The following is a 20,726-nucleotide window of genomic DNA, read 5'->3' as shown; positions in this document are numbered from 1 at the left end:
TTGCTTGGTCGATAAAAAAATTGCTTAATAGTGTATTTCTATGCAACGTTAGAATGGCCAACGAGGACAAATTGCAATCAATTCTGATTGGCGCTGAATGCAATACAACAGCCAATCAATCTGCGAGAAAAAAAGAGAGAGATTTATATGCACAAGCTCGTCTGCGTTAAATAGTGCGTTTATGGCGTCGCTCTTCCCTTCTGCGTCATTTAATCGGATTCAGTCGAATTCGCGTTCAACTCGAGTTCCGTATGTGAACTATCGTCAACTATTTATATTCCGATAATAGTATTTAATAACAAATCGAAGAATTCATACGAAGAAATTTTAAATATGGGTCGTTACAGAAGGTGAGTAGATTGAAAGTGATTGCAGTGAGGAATATATATGAAATAGGCGACGAATCATCGAGGGCGCTACTTATTTTCAACACTTGCACGATTAAAAACCACTTGCAGTATGCAAGCTTGTTTTTATTACAATATTTTTTGGAATTCTTTAACAAGCAATTTTTCCACGATTTTATATCTGTTTGCGAATAAAGTGATGCGTGCTTGCTACACGATGTATGCCTTTTGTGGCAAAACTTTCAGTTTACTTTCTCTAATAGTCATAAAAGAAGTAAAATTTGAGTTAATTACATTTACAATTACATTTACTTGTTCCAGTCGTAGTCGCGATAGAGACAGGCGACGTAGATCGCGTACACGCTCGCGGAGTCGTTCACCACGAGATAGGAGAAGCTGGGGTGGCAGCGGAGGACGCGACAGACCCTCCAGCAGTCGCAGCAGTCGTGGGCAACCTGGTGCGAATTTAAGGAAACCACGATGGGATCTTAGCCGGTTGGAACCCTTCAAGAAGGACTTTTACATCCCTCATGACGCAGTTCAAAACCGGGATCCACGCGTTGTTGAACAATACAGAGTGGAAAAGGAAATCACACTAAGGGGTAAAAGTATACCCAATCCTGTTTTCGATTTTGACGAGGCAGGTTTCCCGGATTATGTCTTGAAAGAGATCAAGTAAGCAGCAGATATTACTCTAATATTTATTCTAATAGTACAATTTTCTAATTTATTTGTATCTTACATTTTAGAAGACAAGGTTTTAGCGAACCTACGTCAATCCAAGCCCAAGGATGGCCTATTGCGTTAAGCGGTCGGGATATGGTGGGCATTGCATCAACAGGGTCTGGGAAAACTTTATCTTATATATTGCCTGCAATAGTTCATATCAACAGCCAGCCGAAATTGAGTCGTAAAGACGGACCTGTTGCATTAGTATTAGCGCCTACGCGAGAACTCGCCCAGCAAATTCAACAAGTCGCTGATGATTTCGGTCATTCGTCAGGGATCAGAAATACTTGCCTGTATGGTGGCGCGCCAAAAGGTGCCCAAGCTAGAGATCTGGATGGTGGCGTGGAAATAGTCATTGCTACCCCTGGTAGACTGCTAGATTTTCTCGAATCCGGAAAGACAAATCTGAAAAGATGTACATATTTGGTGTTAGACGAAGCTGACAGAATGTTGGACATGGGATTTGAGCCTCAAATTAGGAAGATTATAGAACAAATTAGACCAGACAGACAGACATTGATGTGGTCGGCCACGTGGCCTAAAGAAGTGAAAAATTTAGCTGAAGATTTCCTTAAAGATTATGCTCAAATCAATGTTGGTTCTTTGCAACTCGCAGCAAATCATAATATATTGCAAATAATTGATGTATGTCAGGACTATGAAAAAGAAACTAAGTGAGTATAGCAATTTTGATCGATTTTACTTTCATTTTAGTATTAGCAATTATTAACAATTTTATTATCTATCTAGCAGAAACGCTTCTATCTATCTAGCAGAGGATTATTAGCAGTTCTGAAAAAAATATTAATGCATCAAATTTTTATAGATTAAGTACTCTATTGAAAGAAATAATGGCAGAAACTGAGAATAAAACCATAGTATTTATCGAAACAAAGCGTAGAGTGGACGAGATAACGAGGAAAATGAAACGTGACGGTTGGCCAGCAGTTTGTATTCATGGTGACAAGACGCAGCAAGAAAGAGATTGGGTTTTACAAGGTATGTATGTATAAATTGTAATAAAATTTAAAACATTTTGATGAAATATGCAAATATATATACATACGTTTATGTAAACTTTGTAGATTTCAGATCTGGCAAAGCACCAATCCTTGTTGCTACCGATGTTGCCGCACGCGGTCTTGGTAAGTAATTAAAAGTTTTCCATTACATCATAACGCAACGTTGTATTATCAGTTTTTTTCCTGCAACACAGAAAACAAACTGATTAATATTCACGGTATTAATTTTTCCCCAAAATTATAAATTTTTTTTTTTTACAATGCTCTATTCTGACCGAAAGTTCTGCAAATTTTAATTCCGCAATGTAATGTTCCGTTAAAAGCCTGAGCAGAAAAGTATAGTGCAGTTTTACATGCAGTTTAATTTTCAAAACTTTAAAGAATCTTTATGAGTATAATTTTGTGCTCTGTAAGCTGGAATATGTAAAAGTGAGTTAATCTTGTATAGCCTTTAATGATATTAGAGTCGCGTGTATCGATGCTGGAGAAGAAACCAAATGCTTCCGTCAAAGTTGCGTAAGAACAAACCTTGGGGTTTAATTCAATATGTCAAGTTAAAAAGTTTTATTTAACATACAAAACCACTTATATACAATGCTTGTTAATTATACATTATATTCAAGTTCAGATGTGTTCTGCGAACGGGACATTACAGTTTTAACGCGTTGCAAGTTGAAAGTCAAGAGATCTAGAGGAGGAATAGGGCACAAAAGAAGCAAGCAAAAAAAAAAAAAAAAAAAAAAGAGCATATTGAACAGGAGGATGGCTGGAGGTAACCATACAGCTAACGCGGTTGGATCTTTGTTTGTATTGCAGAGGCACATTGCGCGCAGGCCCACGCTGGGTAATGCAAAGCATATCGGGGGTGCCCGCCGCCGCTCTTTGTTCGGTGGTGCACTGGTTTGCATTGTCTGCGCTGGCCGCGACGCCGTGCCTCTATCCGTCCGTCCGTCAATCGCGTGTGAAGGGCCAAGTCTCGGGCCAAATCGGGATCTACTACTACTCTACTACTACTACTACTACTACTTTACCTACCTACCTACATACTGGATATCAGTCCTACTGCGCTGCGCTGTACGCCATCCGGGCTGGCTGGCCAGGTCGTTGTTGCCAGAATAGAGTCCCCTGCGCTGGCACGCTCAAGCTAATCAGACTACCAACAACGTTGGTCCGTTGAGGCGGTGGCATGTGATAGCAGATATGCCAGAGCCTCTGTTAGCGCGCCCTGCGCCCTGCGCCTGTAGCGACAGAGTGGCGGAGGCAGTAGCTGGAGCGAGCGCAAATAGCCAGGCCCTGCCCGTACGTTGCTAGCGAAACACTCGCCCACTGCCTTATATTTTAGTATTATATAGTTCAAATTTAATTAATCGACATACCATACACTCATACACATACATACACACAAATACGAGTTCGTATACACGTATATATAATATATAAATACATGTATGTAATACATGCGTCTGCCTGTATAATCCTCTTGTTAGATATGATATCTGTCAAACTAATTGCTCATTTGCCTATGTATACGTGTATACGAAAACGTAACACCCACACACACATTCCATTTTGATCTACCCAAGTCTGTTCCTCTAAATTTGTACATTTTCTGATCCTTCGTCCTTCTAATTCCCGTGACAATTACACCGTACATCAATCGCATCTCATCATACTAACTACTGTATCATGATCTTGTTGTGCCACGATTCTGGTCTCTTTTTCTAGATATCGTTGAAAAAAATTTCGAATCGGAAAAATACATTTCCTGTTTTCCTGGAAAATTCATGATAAGATACGAGCATACGTCAACGCGATATTTAGAAAAGGAAGATCAGGATCGTTCTTGGTTCAACGGTTTGTTTTTCTTTCATGGTCTTGTGCTGTATGATCTTAAGCGCTCTCTGAAGAAATATAAAAGAATACTCTCTACTCAATTAAATTGTAAAAAAAAAACATTAAGCAATCGTTGCTTTCAATAGAATCCTTTACAACCAGTATTTTTCTATTATTATTAATACAAAAAGCATCGCGATAGAGCACGAATTATCACGTAGCTTCTTGGAGAGCGTATTGAACGTTATGATTTTCCGTAATTTACGTCGTCCGGTAATGATTTGCGGCGTTTCATTATCTTCGCGACACTATTACCTATCTTAACCCATGTCTGTCCTCAATCAACCCAGAAATCTCGCGAAGGACCGGCCGACTAATGCAAACTCTTCATTTCAGACGTTGAAGACGTCAAGTTTGTCATCAATTTTGACTACCCCTCCTGTTCTGAGGATTATGTCCATCGTATTGGTCGTACCGGGCGTCGACAGAAAACCGGCACGGCGTACACCTTCTTCACGCCTAACAACGCCAACAAGGCTAACGATCTCATACAAGTATTGAAGGAGGCAAATCAAGTAATAAATCCAAAATTATTGGAACTCGCGGACAACAAGGCCGGTGGTTATGGTAGACACAGAGGTATTTCTGAAATCATCATTAAAGAATATATATGATATAACCAGGGCTGGATGTACGATTTTGTGGCCCCTAAGCTATGATCTTAAGGAGGCCCCCATCTTATTAACAAAAAATACATTTTTTTTAATCTTTTCTATACTAAGAAGGCCCCTTTATAATGTGAGGCCCTAAGCTGTAGCTTATCTAGCTTATGTGTAGATCCGGCACTGGATATAACTATGTACATATATTTGTACATATATATTATATATATTGCATAAAATTGATTGGATTGACATCGACAGGAGGCAGAAATCGATGGCGGTCGCGTGGCGGCGGTGGAGGCGCTGGCGGCGGCCGTAATGGAAAAGATCGCAGCTACTCGCGAAGTAGAAGTCGAAGTCACAGCAGAGAACGCAACGGCCGTGGCAGTCGGCGAAGCTACAGTCGTAGCTACTCGCGCAGTCGTAGCCCCGTCAGCAACCGTAACGGTAAATCGCTATGCTACTCGAGGGACTATTAATCCCGCCGATCTCGATAACTAACGAGAAATCATTTCTTCTCAGAGGTGATCGGCAAGAGTTACTGGAGTAGCGAAAGATGATCTTCCAGCGGCAGATAAAGCATGTATTACAACGCAGGTAATTTTTGTTCACACTCGACAAGAATCTTGTATGTCGTAAAAAAAAAAAAAAAAAAAAAAAACCGTTGAAATTGTCGCGTTTCAACGAGACCATATGTTTCGCCCGTGATAAATTATTTATACCGAACTCGTTGGGATGCGCTATGAAACGTTACGAAATGTATAACTCGATCTCGGCAATTTTCAATATGGACGCAGCATTGTGCATTCCACCGAATTCGTTGATTAGATTTGTCGTGTGATATAATCAACGGTTTACCGACCACGTTTACACAAATCTCTTAGCTTCAGTATACTGATCGTCGCTATCTTATATAAGACAAATCTGTACGCGGATATGCTTGTAGGAACATTTTAAGTGTATTTGGACGGTTAAACGAGCCAAACTTCCTCTAAAATTAACTCACCAGGACCGAACTGATCCTTTATCGTAGACTTTTGCATTTTTATTCGAATGATATATGCTGCAATAAAAATATCATTTTAATCAATAAATGTAATGATATTTTCATTCGCATGTTTCGCACGTCGTTAATAAGAGTGAGAAAGCAATACAAGAGTACTAATTATACAAAATTTTAGCTGATTAGAAACAGAAAGACTTGATTATTATATTTGATAGGATTAACTATGTAACTAATCTGCAATAAAAAGGACAGTCAATTTTAACGGAGTCAATTTTAGAGGGACTTGATTGCTATTTACTCAATGATAGAAGGATGGGATTGATATCTTGATATTTTTTACTACCTTTCGCATCTAATTTTCCCTTTCAAGTATTATCGGCATACACGAATTTAGATAATACAAATACATCACAGTGCAAACTACCATTTATATGTTTTTACAATACAATGATATTTCTCACGCATTAGATTCCAGTAGTTTAAAAAAAAAAAAAAAAAAAAAAAAATTTAATTTGATGTAAGCAAACGGGTAAATCTATTTAGTCATTATGCGAAACTGAACTTCCAGAGTGTAGCAATGTTTAGTATATATTTGTAGTTCGTAATAAATTATAGATGTTTTTAGCGCGCTTATTTGTAACTCATCTGTCTGTATATTTAGACAATTGTAACAAATACTAGGTAATAATAAAACTCGATGTACAGTATTTCACCAACATGACAAAAAAAGAAATAAATTCATAATGTCTACAGTATTTTGCATTGTAATATTTTGTGTGCGCACACACACACATTGGATCCCGTGAACTCTACACTCGATACTACAGTTACATTTAACAGCCACTTACCTGTAATGTACTTGACGTAGTAATAGATGTAAACTATACGCTACTCGTTTGACAAACAGTAAAAAAAAAAATGATTTACATCTCAAGTGAAACAGAAGCTTAATGGATTCTAATGGACATAGCGATCGTCGCGTATAACTTTCGTTGGCAAAATATTCCTGGGAAAGTAACAACCCAAAGCGATTCACGTGTAGGATCGGTTTCCCGCCCGTTCTGTTTAATTGAATTTCCATCTTAATTACAGTGGTAGTACTTAAAGATCTTATGGTAGTTTTAGAATACCGATTCCGTTTGTTCTCCCAATCGGGTATTCTCCGTGCGTCGATCTTGTACGATTCGCTTCGCTGGATGGCCGATGAGGTTTCACACACGGCCACGTGATATATTTCTCGAGACAGGAATGATTTCTTTTTTATTAATCAACCAATATAACGTGTTACACCGGTGTAATTGACGATCTAATAAGTTCACGCGGGAAGATTCCTTCTTATTTTTTTTTTTTTTATCCTATGTGCCACGATACAAATTTATTATGTTACACATCTTGGAATATCGTGCACTTGAATCACTCACGAGAATCACAAACATGCAATAATCTTCCTTACGTTCTCGGCGCGCGCTCGCTCGAGTCGATTGTTCCGCCGCTTTCGCCAAGGGAGGACACAATCCTTACGATTATCATGGACAACGTTTAATATTCGCTCGTCGATACTTATCCAGGACGAGCGCGGGTTTTAGGGGGGGGGGGGGGGGTTTAAATCGAGACGGCGATCGACATCGAACGACTCAATCGCGATTACAGCGACGAGATCCCGCGGCTTCGGCCAGAAATTTCCGACGATTGGACTTCGAGTCGATTGAAAGAGGCACAGTAAGTTTCCAGGATACTCCAATTCGGCAATCTGCGTTACAGTGTTAATTATAATTCGGGGTAAAAATTTACTGTGCCTCCCCGATTCAGGAGTATCCGATACAATTTGTTCAATGAGATGGGCGCCGTTGTTCTCTCGGCCGAGGCCGCGGAAACTCACCCGCTGTCTGTCCGTGATTGTAAGAAAACGACACTACCGATGTCCTAAATCGTAATGTTTAACGTTGAAGTGCGATTTTTTTCGTCGGATTGTGTGTGTGTGTGTGTGCGTGTGTGTGTTTTCTTCGCGATGTAACGTGCGCGAATAAACGCAGAGATTTCTTCGTGGGACACGCACAGTATGTGTTCCTGTGTTTACCCGTCGTGTGTAACAAGCTCCTCGCATGAGTCGGGGGGGCGGTGAGGGGGCGGGTGGGGGGAGGAAGAGAGGAATTTATCTTGTTTACAGGACTCGGCATGCTTCGTTCACATATATTACAACGTACGCATATAACAATAACATTAAACCCTTTAGGTGTGTGTCCTCGGACGTGGGAGAGAGAGCTCTATGGCGCGCTTACAATTATATCTGCGATACAACGGGACTTCGTACTTTGTGTGTCGTGCGAGGGTCGATACATTCGTGTGTACATGTGTATGCGAGACGCTATGTGTTCTTTTTTTTCTTCATTTTTTTTTCGGTTTGTGCGGATCGATCTCGCCTGGACTGAAGTGACTCCAAGCAAGCGAGTGACAAGCGAGTGAGAGAGTGAAGTTTTGCACGCGGTCGTTCTTGACTTTCGGCCACCGTGCAGCCCCCTCGGTACACAGCGAACACCGTACCACTTCCGGTCGCGATTTCGGAAACATCTGCTTGTCGCCGCTTGAAAAAACCGAGGAGGATACGTGTGCCTGCGCGCGCGCGCGTGCAGTAGATTCGAGATGAAATCTATAATTATACGTCAGTCAATTGTCCGCGACCGTTAAAAGTTAGTTGAAAGCCTCGTCTTGAAGACTGAAGAGAGCGGCGGCTTCCAAGAGGAAGCGAATCGATGATAGGAGACGAGACAAAACGTTGGAAGCAATCGTTGCTCGGTCGCAAAACAAAGGCGTTCGGCGTTCGCTAAATGTGACTCGAAAAGCATTCGATTCTAATTCCTTGTTTCAGTGCGCGATGCCGCGTCACTCATTGTCAGTCAAGCAACTCAGGAGAAGTTCTCGGAGATAGTCGTTTCTCATTCGTTACAGCTCTATTGTCACATGTAGATTCTACGATTGCGCTTTGTGTGTCAAGATATCGCCCGGTGCGTGGAAGCGCAAGAGCAATTTTTTTTCGAGCGACTTGGCGTGCAGAATTTATAATACGCTCAAAGTAATCATGGTAATCTCTCGATCGTTTCTTCTCGTAACTCGTCGCGCCCGGGGAAACGGAGCGAAGGATGCACCGGAACACCGATGCGTTTGTCGTCGATATTATTTTCACGCGAATTAAAATTTTACGCGAACCGCCTTATTAACGATATGATCAGCTTTATAAAAAAAGAAGAGAAAAAAATTACGATTACTTCATCCACGAAATTTCCTACACAGACGGATGTGCACGCTATCGAGAAGTTCAATAACCGTTTAACGCGCCCTAGCTCACTACGTTACGTCGCGAAGGTAGATACGCGATTTCTATCGCCGATCTCTACGTGTGATCGTTTCGTAAATACTGGCATTGTGTCCCGTTGAACCTGTGACGTAGAAACACGTACAGAGTTATCCCTAAATATACACGATGTCGCTCGCTCCCGGCTCAGTGCGGAAGCACTGTAATATCGGATGTTTACGCGCAAACAACGACAGTCTGCGCGCACTATCCGAATCATAGACGCTGCATAGATCGACGAAGCGGAGGAAATTTGGAAATTGCTCAAGAATAGGAGGAGGAGGGCTCGGAGAAACGACGGAGACCGACGATCGCTCCGTCCATCTATGCTACGCGTATATGATCTACTATTAATAAATAATTATTCTATACTCTCGCATTCGATGAAAAATATTCGAAGATTACACAGTTCTACAAAAAAAAAAATATCTATAACAGGCAAATAATCGAACTGCGAATTGTGCAATGGCACAAAATTTAATCATCAGAATTGAAAGTCTCTTTTTCGTTGAACTGTACGATGAAAATTGAACATACTCGAGAAATCAGCAAAAGAGTAGAAATCAAGTTCCGAGTATGATGTTACGTTCGCGATAATACTACACGATTATTGTTCGGCCGTTCAGATATCTTACGCACAGACACGCAATGACGATGGCATCGGTCGATCGAATTCCCGATCCTGTGTAAACACGGATCTGCGGACATACGTCCTCGGGCTCGCACGAGGCGCAAGAGGCGTAACGCGGAGAACTCGACGACGAGTCGCGGGTCGAGAGATTACGATGCTATACATGGAGATCGATTCTGTCCGATTTCGCCAATGTTGAATTGGAGTTTTCAAGAAAATCATAACATGTGCGTGGCGATGTGCCTATTGCTATAGTGACGAGAAGCCGGTTTTCTCCCCGGAAGGAGTGTAAGATTTTCAGCAGCTTCGCGCAAGTGTCTCTCGGCCGCCGAAACCGTTTCGAACGAAAAAGAATTTCCGCTCGCGACGACTCGATTTCATCCTTCCAGGATTAAAGAAGTCCGCCTAAATGATGGGTTCACTTGTGAATCGTGACGCAAATATAAATTCGTTATTCTCGCGGTTCGATATTCTCTACACCTTTACGCATAAGATTTTCGAAAAGTGCGGCGATTCGTTATAAAAAAACGCAGTTCAGTCGAATGACATTTACATCTGCATTTACGACGATTATCGCTTTTCGTTAGGACGCGTTTACATTCCATTTGCATTTCGTGGAGCCAGAAGAAAAGTTTGTTGCGCCTAGAGACAGATCGAGATTCTTCTTCGCAATCAGAGACGACTTATCGGAAAACGGAACTTCTTACAAATCGTGATCACGTCGGGAGAAGATAAGTTTATTCGTGCACACGCTCGTCTCTAGGTGCAACAAGCAGCTCCAGGCGTAGGATACATTCGCCGAATGTTGCGGGCGGATTGTCGAGAGCCCGTGAGATTCTCACTTCTTCTTACGCACGCGCGTGGTGCTGGTTGCACCGAAGTGAAAGGAAGATACACGACGAATGGGGAAGAACGAGGGGTGCGGCGATCGGACACGTCGCGGATTACATTTTCCCGAATTATTCGTCAGGGGCGAATTATCTTCTCCCCCCCTCCGTGCAATTTCCCGAATTCGAGATTGAACGCGACTGCTTTCAGCGAAAGGCGGACTCCTTGCCCGATCGCGCGCAGCTTCTCTCTCTCTCTTCGTTAACCACCGAGTACGGAACGGGGTGTACTTTCGTCGAGGCTTGCCGGCTTTCGCGCTGTGTGTGTGTCGTCTCTCGCTTGAGGGTAGAGCGTTTCCCGTCGCGTTTCAAAAAATACAACTATCGTCCGCACCGCTTTCTTCTCTCTCTCTCTTTTTTTTTTCTTTTTCTTTTTTTCTCTATGAGCACGTTCTGCGTGTCTTCGTCGTCTCCTCGTTCCATATCTGCGAGGTCGACGACACCGCAGCTCCTCGACGGGGGTGGGTCGACGGGTAGGTTCTCTACGCGCGGCGTCGCCGATCTCTTCTGAGCAATATACGTGTGAGAGGCCCCGACGTCGCGTCGCCAAGAGTAATCCGCCGGACGACCGAGCCGGGGCAGCGGAAACAGGAAATGTGCTGTCCGCGGTTTGCGCGCGACGCGCGACCGCTTCGCCCGATACTTCGTATCGCGAGCCCACGATCGCCCTCGGCTCGCACTCGCGTCTTCGTTAATCCTAATCCGGGTTCCGGGATTATTACGAGAAAGGAAAAACTCTTTGAACTCGCCTTTCTCGTACCGTCTGTATAATATTCCTTGTTCGCCAATAATTTGGTCGAATAACCACTTCGGAGAAACTTTTATATTTTTTTTTGAAAACCGCCCGGATAAGAATTAAGCCTAGCGATACCAAGGCCTCTTCCGTTTTGTATATTATCAGTGGTGGAGAGACGAGCGCGGGGGTTGTTCCTGAAGTCCACTGACGTTAAGCGTTAAACTTGAACTTAAAGTCGAAGAACGGTCGAGTTCAACCGGTCGACTCTTCAATTTGATAATTCGCAGCAAGCGCGTGTTCTCGCATTTCCTTCTTTGAAATTATGAGATGAATAGAAAAATACGGTAACTCAAAGATGAGCTTCCGAAGCACTGAACCCCGCACCGCTTGGTACCGCTAGGGATTGATAAGCCCGCCAGCTCATACCAGCGAGCCGTTGTATACACCCGGAAAGTTATCGGAATCGCTCGATACGCCTTAGAGATATACCTCCCGATATTTCACCGTGTCGAACATTCCGGCCAATTCCCACGTGTGTGTGTGTGTGTAGTGCAGCCTTAAGAAGAGATGACGCGCGACGCGTGTCGCGGTAACGCGTATCGTAACGGCGTCCCACGCGAAACAGCGACGAGTCGTGCGACTTGGCCGTTCGGCGAAGAGATCGAAACGATCGTGGTTATGCGTCGATGCGTCGCGCGTCATCTCACCCTTGTCTCAGCGGACCCCCGGCGCACCGTCCGACGTCAATTTCGCAACGACGGACGCGTCCGCGGCCCGATTGACTGCGCGTCGGCGAACAAGCTCGCTCGCCCGACGACGCGCGACCTACCTCTCTCGCGCAACGTAGATATAGTTATACTTATAAACTTTACGTCTTTTTCTTTTTTTTTTTAATTGTTAACAGGCCGTGGCTATACAGGGCCCACTACGCTTTCAGTTTCAGTCTGTGGCACGCGGTCTTCCGAGCAGGTCGTGTGTAAACGTGTGTAGGTAGGTTAGGTATGTGTGTGCGTAGAGTGTGTACGCAGTGTGTTACAAGTGTGTGTTTTGCGTTTCGCCATTCTTATCGTTTTACCCACCGTCGTATCTACCGAACGTCGCTAACATCCTCGTTGCGCCTTTACATGGTTCCTGGAATATTTATACTCGTTTCGGGCGCGGGCAGCAGAGGAATCTCTTCGTCGTCGTCTCCGATCCGGTCGTTGCCGAGCGAACGAGCGATCCACAATCGCGATCGGTTGGCGTTGAAAGCGATTTCAAGATCGCAGGCTGCGCAAAATCGCCTCGGCGTTTCTTCCAGGATCTGAGGATCGCATCTGGCGCGTCGTACACGCGATTCTGATACCGTCGCACGCTTTCCTCTCCTTCCTCATTTCTTTACCGCCATGTTGTCGTCGCCGCGAACCAGATAAATAGACCAGTACGCGAGATTGAAGAGAATGAACATGAGGGGGAAGGCAACGCGCGCAAAGATGTCGATCCTCGCGCTACCCTGGGCACGGCAGGTGAACATTCTGCGCTGCGCGTCGAGACAGCGGTTCCACGACGACGACGACGCCGACGTCGCCGTCGGCGCGGACGAGGGCGCCGCAGACGACGCCGGCCCCGCGATCGGCGGCGAGGGCGTCGCGGCACGCGACATGGTGCGCGACGGCGTGCCCAAGGGCGACGCCGAGGAGGCCGGCGACGGCCATCGCGACGGCGACGGCGAAGATCTCGCCGAGCTCCTGCGCGAGTGGTGTCGCACCGCTCTCGTCGGCGAGTACCGGCCGCCGACGCAGTCCTCGTCGTTCAGCGGCGAGAAGGACGGCGACGGCGAGCGTTCCGAGTGGTAGCGCTGATGGCGATGCGATTGGTGATGATGCTGCTGATGGTCCTGCTGGTACGTACGCGGCAGCGAGTGGTGATGCGATATCGGCTGATTGCCGGAGCGATGACGCTGCTGCTGATGATGAAAGTGGTGGTGAAGGTGATGATGGTGATTGTGATGATGGTGATTCGAGGAATGGTGGAGGGGATTCTGAGGAAAATTGTACGGCGGTTGTCGGTGACGAGGACGCGAACGTTGCGCCGGTCGTGTCTGTTGTTGAAACTGTTGCTGAGGATGGCCGCGAGCCACTTCCCTTGTTGATCCGAGCGCCTCCTCCTCGTGGCTTACTCGCCCTCCTCTTCCTCCCGAAACAGGTACGTGGACCAGTACGCGAGGTTGAAGAGAGCGAATACGATTGGGAAGAAGATCCGTGAGATGACGTCGATGCGCTTGGACCTCGTCGGGAACTTGGACAGCCACGACCTGCAGCAGTTTTTTTTCCGTGGTTGCATATGTATTTCGCACTGCCGCAATTTATCCATCGACATGGAATCCTCCGGGTGTCGGACCAGAGGCTTCTGAAAGAATTCGGGCGGTATTGATCCATTAGTTACTGGCACTTTGCTCTTTGTGTGCTTCTTAAGCGAAATCATTTCCGATTCTAATCGATGCAATTTCGATCCTCCGCTTTCTCACGCCAAACGACAAAAGCTGATTCCGCTTCTAATTCTAATGTCATTGCTAGATTCAACGCGAGAGAATTGTCTATAAATTTTACATGTTGGAAAGTTCAGGAATAAGTCTGATTCAGTCGAGATTCTCTCTCTCTCTCTCTCTCTAATTAATAGAAACTCGACATTTTCAATTACAGTTCCATGAACGAATATATCGAATAATCCGGATGAAAGGAGAATGTTATCAAAACGAAAGGCTCTCCCTTGGAAAAGCTTGGCGGTTATCTCGAAAGGCATCTGAAGCGCGCTCCGCAGGCGCTCGAGGAACGCCGGTGTCTCGGGATACTGACCATGGCGAAGTTGGCGGATCCGTCCGGCTCGAGCAGCTCCGAGGTTGGGTCGATCGACGACGAATGCTCCATCTCACTCGGCGGAAACTGCTTCTTCAAGTTGTCGCTGTGCATGTCGCTGCGCGACGCGTAGTTGACCAGCGCGAACTCGAGTAGAGCGCCAAATACAAAGGTCAGACAGACCCCCGTCCAGACGTCGATAGCTTTCGTGTAGGAGACCGGTGGCAGTGAGGCGTTTATCCCCGATGTCTGCGTGGCCATCGTCAGCAGTGTCGTAACGCCTGAACCGGAGAAGATGGATCTAGCTTTGCTGATTCTTGTGATAAGGAGTGGAGGAACGACGGAGAGAAATACGACGAAGCGGACGGAGAAATCCGTGAAATTAAACGTAAATAAAGTTTTCTTTCTCTTCGGAATCTTCTATTCTGAACATTTTTCTCCTCTTCACGATCATTAATGGTTATGTCAACTACTCTCTTCAATTCTTCGAATGATTTAACTTTAAATTGTCTTGGATTCTCCACTCGATTTTTCCACGTTCAAGATTTATCCAAGATGAATCCAATCGAGATATGTAATTCAATCAAATCTTTAAGTAGCAATATTGATTCTTTACTCTATTTCCGTGCGCAAGACATTCTTGAAAATCTGCTTTATTATATCCTAATTCTCGTTGTTATTATATTTTACGACTAATATTGCGCGCAACATTTTTGCGACTCTACTCTCACTTATCGCCAATTGTTTCCACAAATATTGAAATAAAAGATTAAAAATTCTGCATTGTGTTCAGACGAGTTACAACAATTTGTACCTAGTGACACCCGGGCAGGCACGGCGCTCTGATCCAGCCAGAAGGACACCCAGGACACGATAACGAGCATGCAGCACGGGATGTAGATTTGGATGAGATAGTAACTGAATTCCCTCTTGAACAGCAGGTCCACTTTCAAGCAACTGTACTCCCCTGTTTTGTTTTTCATTCAGAATCATCAGATTATGCGAGTTCACCGAGTTCTCTTGCTGTTTCCCGACGAAGCGCTCTCTCTCTCTCTCTCTCTCTCTACTCACCAGTGTTGGTTTTGCTGTTACAGTAATCCGTGAGGAATTTCTCCAGGGTGAACCTGGGCAGGTGCAGGTTCTTGACTACTTGTACGGGGTCGCCTTCCTTCCAGAGAAAGACCAAATCGTTCGTCGTCCATCCGTCTATCGGGACGGACCAAGATAATCATTACTTAGCGAATACATTATTTTCGTAAAACATCCAAGACTCTTGCGAAACTAAAATTACGAGATAATCGAGATAAACTAGAGCGAGCCGAGTTTACTTACAACTTGCCATACGAAGAGAGCAAACTTGTCGATCCAGGGGATACAGTTTCAAATTCATAGGACAGGAGAGCGTCAAAGATATCCTGCGCCAGGGGAAAAAACACAGTAAAGGTTTATACAAGGCCGACGGAGAAAAAACCATTCGCAGTACACGCGAACGCGCGTGTTTGATCGTCGCACACACGCACGGGGTGCGCGCAGAATAGATCTCTGATATATGAAATTGATTATATGGGGATGTAAAATGCACGACGGATAATGTATTCTCGCCCACATCGACGCGGCCGCGATTTTAATGTACAACCGAACAAATTGATTCTCTCACGCGAGGTTCGCAAAAAACAGAAATGGCATTTCATCGATCTCTTTCATAAAAATTGACAGCGATCTCGCTGATTGAATGAACGTCGCGTTCGGATACGTCGTCGCGCGATACTCACCGTATGCTATAAAGAACGGAGCCGTTCGGGAAGATTCGTATGTATACGTTGGGCATAATGATGTTGTGGAAGTGACCCTCCTTCTCGTTCGAGAAGAACAGATCCGGCATCCAGACGCGATTAGCTTCCGTCAGGGTTAAATATTTAAGCCGACCTGCAACGTTCAAGTGGACACGCGGGTGTCCCCGTATGAAAAATCGGCGTGCGTTAACGAAATCGTTATCGCGCTCGTTAACGCGCTCATTCAGCAAACAGAAAGCGCGGGGTGAGCGGCAATTTGCGATAAAAATAGTCACTTTCAAATTTGCGTAACGACTGGCGCATGAATAAAATGTTACGACCCTTTACAGCGTGATAATTGCAGTATGATAAAAAAAATATATGTGTAGAAAAGCCTTTGTGCGAAATTTTCGCACGCATCTCCCGCACAGATATTGGATTATACGATTACCCACACAAAAAACACTTTGACATTTATCCGAAATAAAAGAAGAATGTGAACGAGCACGAACTTTTGAATTTTTTCATGTTGCACATTTGCAAATATATTCCGTATTTAAGACTATTACGTTACTGCGGCTGAAATAGTATCGCAATATCGTTGCATGCGCATCGCATGACCGCTTTTGTCCCACATTTTATCGCGCATGTGACCTTTATTAACGTTAAAAACAGCACTGGGAGCATCGGAATTCAAATGAAGCATAAATATAAAATACTGCTGCAGAATTTACGTACCTCCGAAGTCGTTAAACCGTAGCCTCTCGTCCAACCATTGTTCCCGAAATGTTAATTGTACAGAGTATTCCTGGAGAGAAGAAGAAATAATTCCGATTAAACAAGCGTCTTGCGCGTCTTGCGCGTCGTGCGAAGGAGTAATTTCTTTTTCTTCGTAACATCGCCTCCCGAGGGAGCGATAGTCTCCGTAATTATAAAGTTTTGTAAAGTAAAGGAAGAACCAACGTGCGAAACGGAACGAAAAGCAACGAAAGTCTAAATCCTGGATATTCTCGAATCAGATAGCGTTTGTAACGGCAGTCTAAGTAACAAAGTCTTTGTAACGAACGCAGAAAGTAGCTTTTTTATGCAAATGGTAGCTTCGCATTTAACGGAGAGATAATTACAATTGTATTTTTAATCGAATAATCATAGCTCTGAGAAACGAATTCCGCTATCCGCAATAATATCCCGACGCGCGATTAAAAATGTAATATCCGCGTAAAAAAAAAGAATTGAATAAAAGAATTTATTCGTTGTATATAATTTTCTTTTCTCTCTACGGCTCGACAAAAATCCCGCATCTATGAAAAGCGATTATTCACGGATTTCGCGGCAAAGAGAATTTCTTTTTCGTTATTATTATATAATATTACCGTCACCTAGGACGTGCAATGCCAGATTGATCGTCCGTATGTATTCTTACCATAAAACAAAATTACAGATAATTGTCTATTTTAAATATAAATAAAGAAGTATTTATGAATCAAATGTTCTGACATCGTTTTTGCAATTGACACGACTACAGCTGTCTGAAATTTTCAAAGTTATTACCGAAACAGTAGCTAGTGTTAATAATACGAGTCATATAATCGTCATATAATTACAGCAGGCTATAAAAATCAAATTACTCAGAAACATTTGTTTTACATTTAAATGGTGACGTGATTTTAATCCAACGACACTAACGAGGTCAGTAACATTCGTGACCGTTCATCCACATCTGCTGGATCGATCTCCCTCAGAGTGATCGCGTTACGTCGGTAAGTTAATTCGTCACGGATCGAGCCATACATATACGTAGGAGGACCTCATCTTGTCGACTTGCGCCTGGCCCGACGTGTACGCATCAATCCGTGACGATCATCCATCAACCGGTTGTGTGATGTGTCGAGTTACAGAACAGAAGACCGGAAATGTTATCGCAGCGAGCGGGAAGAGCGTCCCGGGAAGACGGGATCCTCGGCGGGACGCGCGCGTTCGGGGACGCTCTTCCGTCAGAAGAAAAAAAAAAAAAAAAATAGAAAGAAAAAAAGCGCACATGCGACTCGCGAAGGCATACACAAGCATCGGCGAAGCGGCTGAAACGTCAACGGCTGATGTCTACCGTTCCAATAACACCCGCTAACAGCCAAAAGGGGGGGGGGGCGAAGGGGTGAAGTAAAAGAGCCATGCAAAAGCGAACATCGAGGACCTACCGGATGTAATCAGATTCATGTGCCAGAAGTGTGTGTCTCGGGCACTCTATATGCAATATCTCTGTTTTAGCGGTAAAGAGAACGCATGCAGTTTGGCTCACGGTGTCTCTCCCTCGTGTTCTCCCCCACAGCTCGCCTGCGCGGCCACCGTTCCTGCGGCCGCCGAAGTCCCGTGCCCTGTGTTTCCTATTTCAGAGGGGTGGGGGAGGTAAAGGGGAGTGCAGTTTTCCGCAATATTTTTGTGCTTTGTATTTTTTTTTTCCGTTATTTTATTTCCTTTCCTTTCTCTTCGTTCTCTCTTTCTGACCTACCGACCGTCAATTTCGTCGGCCTATCCTCCGCGCGCTCTCGGTGCAGCAGTGCAATTTTCGCTACGGTGTTTACTAACGTGAAAAAACGTCAGGCTCTCCGTGCCGTTGGCCCTTTCTCTCTTTTTTTTTTTCGAAACTTCTTCTCTTTGTCGGCTCTGTGGTATTAGTTCTCGCTGTAAAGTGTGTGAGAGCTCAGACTCAGCGTGCTTCTGCGCTCTTCTTCGCTTCGGGTTTTTTTTTCCCCTTCCTAACTTCGTCCGATAGACGTGTGCGGTTTTGTTTCGTCATTAACTTTTTTTAGCGACTCGGCCGGTACCCCATTCGCATTCGCACGCATCTAATATCGGCGGAAAGTTTCTGAAAAATTGAGGAACATGCCGCCAAACGAGAATTCACCGGTCCGCCTCCTTTTCGTTCGTTCTCACACAACGCGTTTTTTTTTTTTTTTCCATTATTTTTTCTACTGATATATCACTTACAGAAAAATACGCTAAACACGTTTTGCGATGCCCGTTTGTACTTCAAGGTACTTATCCTTCCCGTGTAACACGACGAGCTATCCTTGGGACAGGTATTGTGTGCAGTGCTACCGCGATTGCGACGTACGTTCGCGATTTTTTTCACATCTTTTCAAGGAAAAGCATCGCTCTTGTGCGCATGAAAAAACAGCGCATGGAACGACGTTCATGGATAATTCGTCTATCGTGCGTCGTCGGAAATATGCGAACGGGAAATCGAGTTGTTCTTTCGAATATATGTGGAACTTTACGTATCGGTGGAATAAATCGCTGTCACAACGGGGAGACACATTGTTTTTGACTCCCGATTTTATTAAATCACGAACGCCCTGACTGCCGTGCGTCATCGCAGAATCGACTAGATTAATCTCTTGCGGTGACATTTTCGCAGAAACCTGAATCGTCTTTTTTTTTAACAAAAAAAAACTATCAATCGAATAGTGGATCACGTAGAACAGAATAAACGTGTATATTTTTGACAGCCCACCACAAGCGTTCCTTTCTAAAATAATATTTTCATTATTTTATCGTACGTGGAGCAATTGAGGATTTTGCATCATCGAATTGAACTACGATGACAACGGTGAAATGAAAATAACAGTGACGACAGACATCGGGCGGACCTTATAAAAATCCTCACCACAAATCCCCAGTTTCACGCTATGTAAGAACAAGTGCAAAGCATAAAAAAAAATCATAGTCTTATATAAAAAAGGAAACAAAATAAAACAACCGCAGTGCAGTTCTCTCGAATTTACGTCGAACGATCCTCGCAGCACCCATAAGAATCCGATATTACGGCGAGACACGCAACAAATTCCTGCTTTTCGTCCTACCGGAAGCTGTTACGCGCGTAACAGCTGGCTCGTAATCTTTCATTGGCCCTTACCTTTAGCGAACAATAGCCACCGGGCTCTCTCGCGGACGAAACTCTCGAGTTACGCAATACGACAGCAATACGTTTGCCGTTTAGCCGGCCATTCTGCGAAACGAGTGCCTTTTTCTTCATTTTTTTTTTTTTTACGTCGACCGTCGCGGAAATGGCGATAGTTACTGGCCCTCAGGGGGGAGATCGTGCGAGATATTTAAATGTGTCCGGAGAGTACAGACCGAAGTGGAGCACAGAAACGCGCAACTCGATTACGCGAAGCGACGAAAGGCTAATTGGTCGAGCTGAGTCTCAATCCCCCTCGCGCGAAATGGATCGTTTTAGCCAAGGAAGAAGTACAATACCGTTGCTGAACGTTGTCCCGGCAATCGTTCCGATGGCAATGGGATAGTGGGATGTGTCGCGAAAATTACGCTCGCAAACCCTCTATGGACCATATCACTCGATCTCTTTAACACGCTCAAAATCCAAGGGCGAAAGAGCAATGTTAACACTTGTCTCAATCGCCGCCAGAACATCTTTCTCTGTCGTAATTATAATATATACGATTGCAAATTGGCACAGTCATGAATATGTTAAAAATGGATGACAAAACGAGAAGGCCAAATGTATGATTGCTGGATGAATGGGATGGCAAGGATAACTGGAATTTAAGTCAAAAAGTCTCTACTGCAATTTTACTTCCCTTGATTGTTAAAAAAGAAGAAAACAGGATTATTCTCGCCGCTAATAAAACTTTCTTCGGGATGCAAATTTTCGAATCCAATTCACCCGTCGTTGTTGCTTGTTTCGGTGTTTTTATCAGGTCGTATAGAGGGTTTTATCAAAAATATTCGAGACCAATCCTGCCAATCAGTTTTCGCTCGGTAATTTGTATCTCTCACCGATGAGCAGCCTCACGTGTTGAATTTGGTTTTTCGCCTGAGCGACGCAAGTGCGTTCCCCTCGTGCGCTCTTTACGGAGAACGGGTTATGAATTTTCGCTTCAACGCGTTCGGATTGTTT

The 20,726-nt window shown here is 44.4% G+C and overlaps 2 protein-coding genes and 1 long non-coding RNA gene across 15 annotated transcripts in view; 1 reads left to right on the top strand and 2 right to left on the bottom strand.

Annotated features, from left to right (window-relative positions):
- The first annotated feature begins 149 nt into the window (after positions 1–149).
- Positions 150–6,354, top strand: LOC105671989 (probable ATP-dependent RNA helicase DDX17). The gene is made up of 8 exons (XM_012366602.2): positions 150–350; positions 669–1,022; positions 1,097–1,750; positions 1,903–2,075; positions 2,162–2,221; positions 4,328–4,570; positions 4,855–5,040; positions 5,116–6,354. Exons 1-8 carry the CDS (start codon positions 334–336, stop codon positions 5,151–5,153), a joined length of 1,725 nt encoding a protein of 574 aa, XP_012222025.1. The 5' UTR covers positions 150–333; the 3' UTR covers positions 5,154–6,354.
- LOC137001268 (uncharacterized) lies at positions 1,037–4,032 on the bottom strand. Its single transcript, XR_010891345.1, has 3 exons — positions 3,138–4,032; positions 2,143–2,281; positions 1,037–1,481 (listed from the first exon to the last, which is right to left on the bottom strand). It is a non-coding gene; the product is annotated as an uncharacterized lncRNA (long non-coding RNA).
- A 276-nt stretch (positions 6,355–6,630) lies between the features above and the next one.
- Positions 6,631–20,726, bottom strand: part of GluClalpha (glycine receptor alpha 1) — a 65,606-nt gene continuing 51,510 nt past the window's right edge. For 10 of the 13 annotated variants that reach the window (XM_067356899.1, XM_067357113.1, XM_067357142.1 and 7 more), the window contains 7 exons: positions 16,547–16,616; positions 15,809–15,962; positions 15,369–15,451; positions 15,108–15,242; positions 14,851–15,003; positions 14,037–14,317; positions 13,205–13,590 (listed from right to left, as the gene is read on the bottom strand). In XM_067356899.1, the coding sequence (XP_067213000.1) occupies positions 13,357–13,590; positions 14,037–14,317; positions 14,851–15,003; positions 15,108–15,242; positions 15,369–15,451; positions 15,809–15,962; positions 16,547–16,616 (1,110 nt within the window). In that variant the 3' untranslated portion in view covers positions 13,205–13,356. Of the gene's footprint in view, positions 13,148–13,204; positions 13,591–14,036; positions 14,318–14,850; positions 15,004–15,107; positions 15,243–15,368; positions 15,452–15,808; positions 15,963–16,546; positions 16,617–20,726 lie in introns of those variants that run through there. The other 3 variants (XM_012366614.2, XM_067356971.1, XM_012366616.2) reach the window with 2 other exon arrangements.

Source organism: Linepithema humile, chromosome 1 (genome assembly GCF_040581485.1).
Source record: "Linepithema humile isolate Giens D197 chromosome 1, Lhum_UNIL_v1.0, whole genome shotgun sequence".
NCBI classification, from domain to species: Eukaryota; Metazoa; Arthropoda; class Insecta; order Hymenoptera; family Formicidae; genus Linepithema; species Linepithema humile.
The sequence above is the reverse complement of the archived record's forward strand: the minus strand, read 5'-3'. Positions and strand labels throughout refer to the sequence as shown.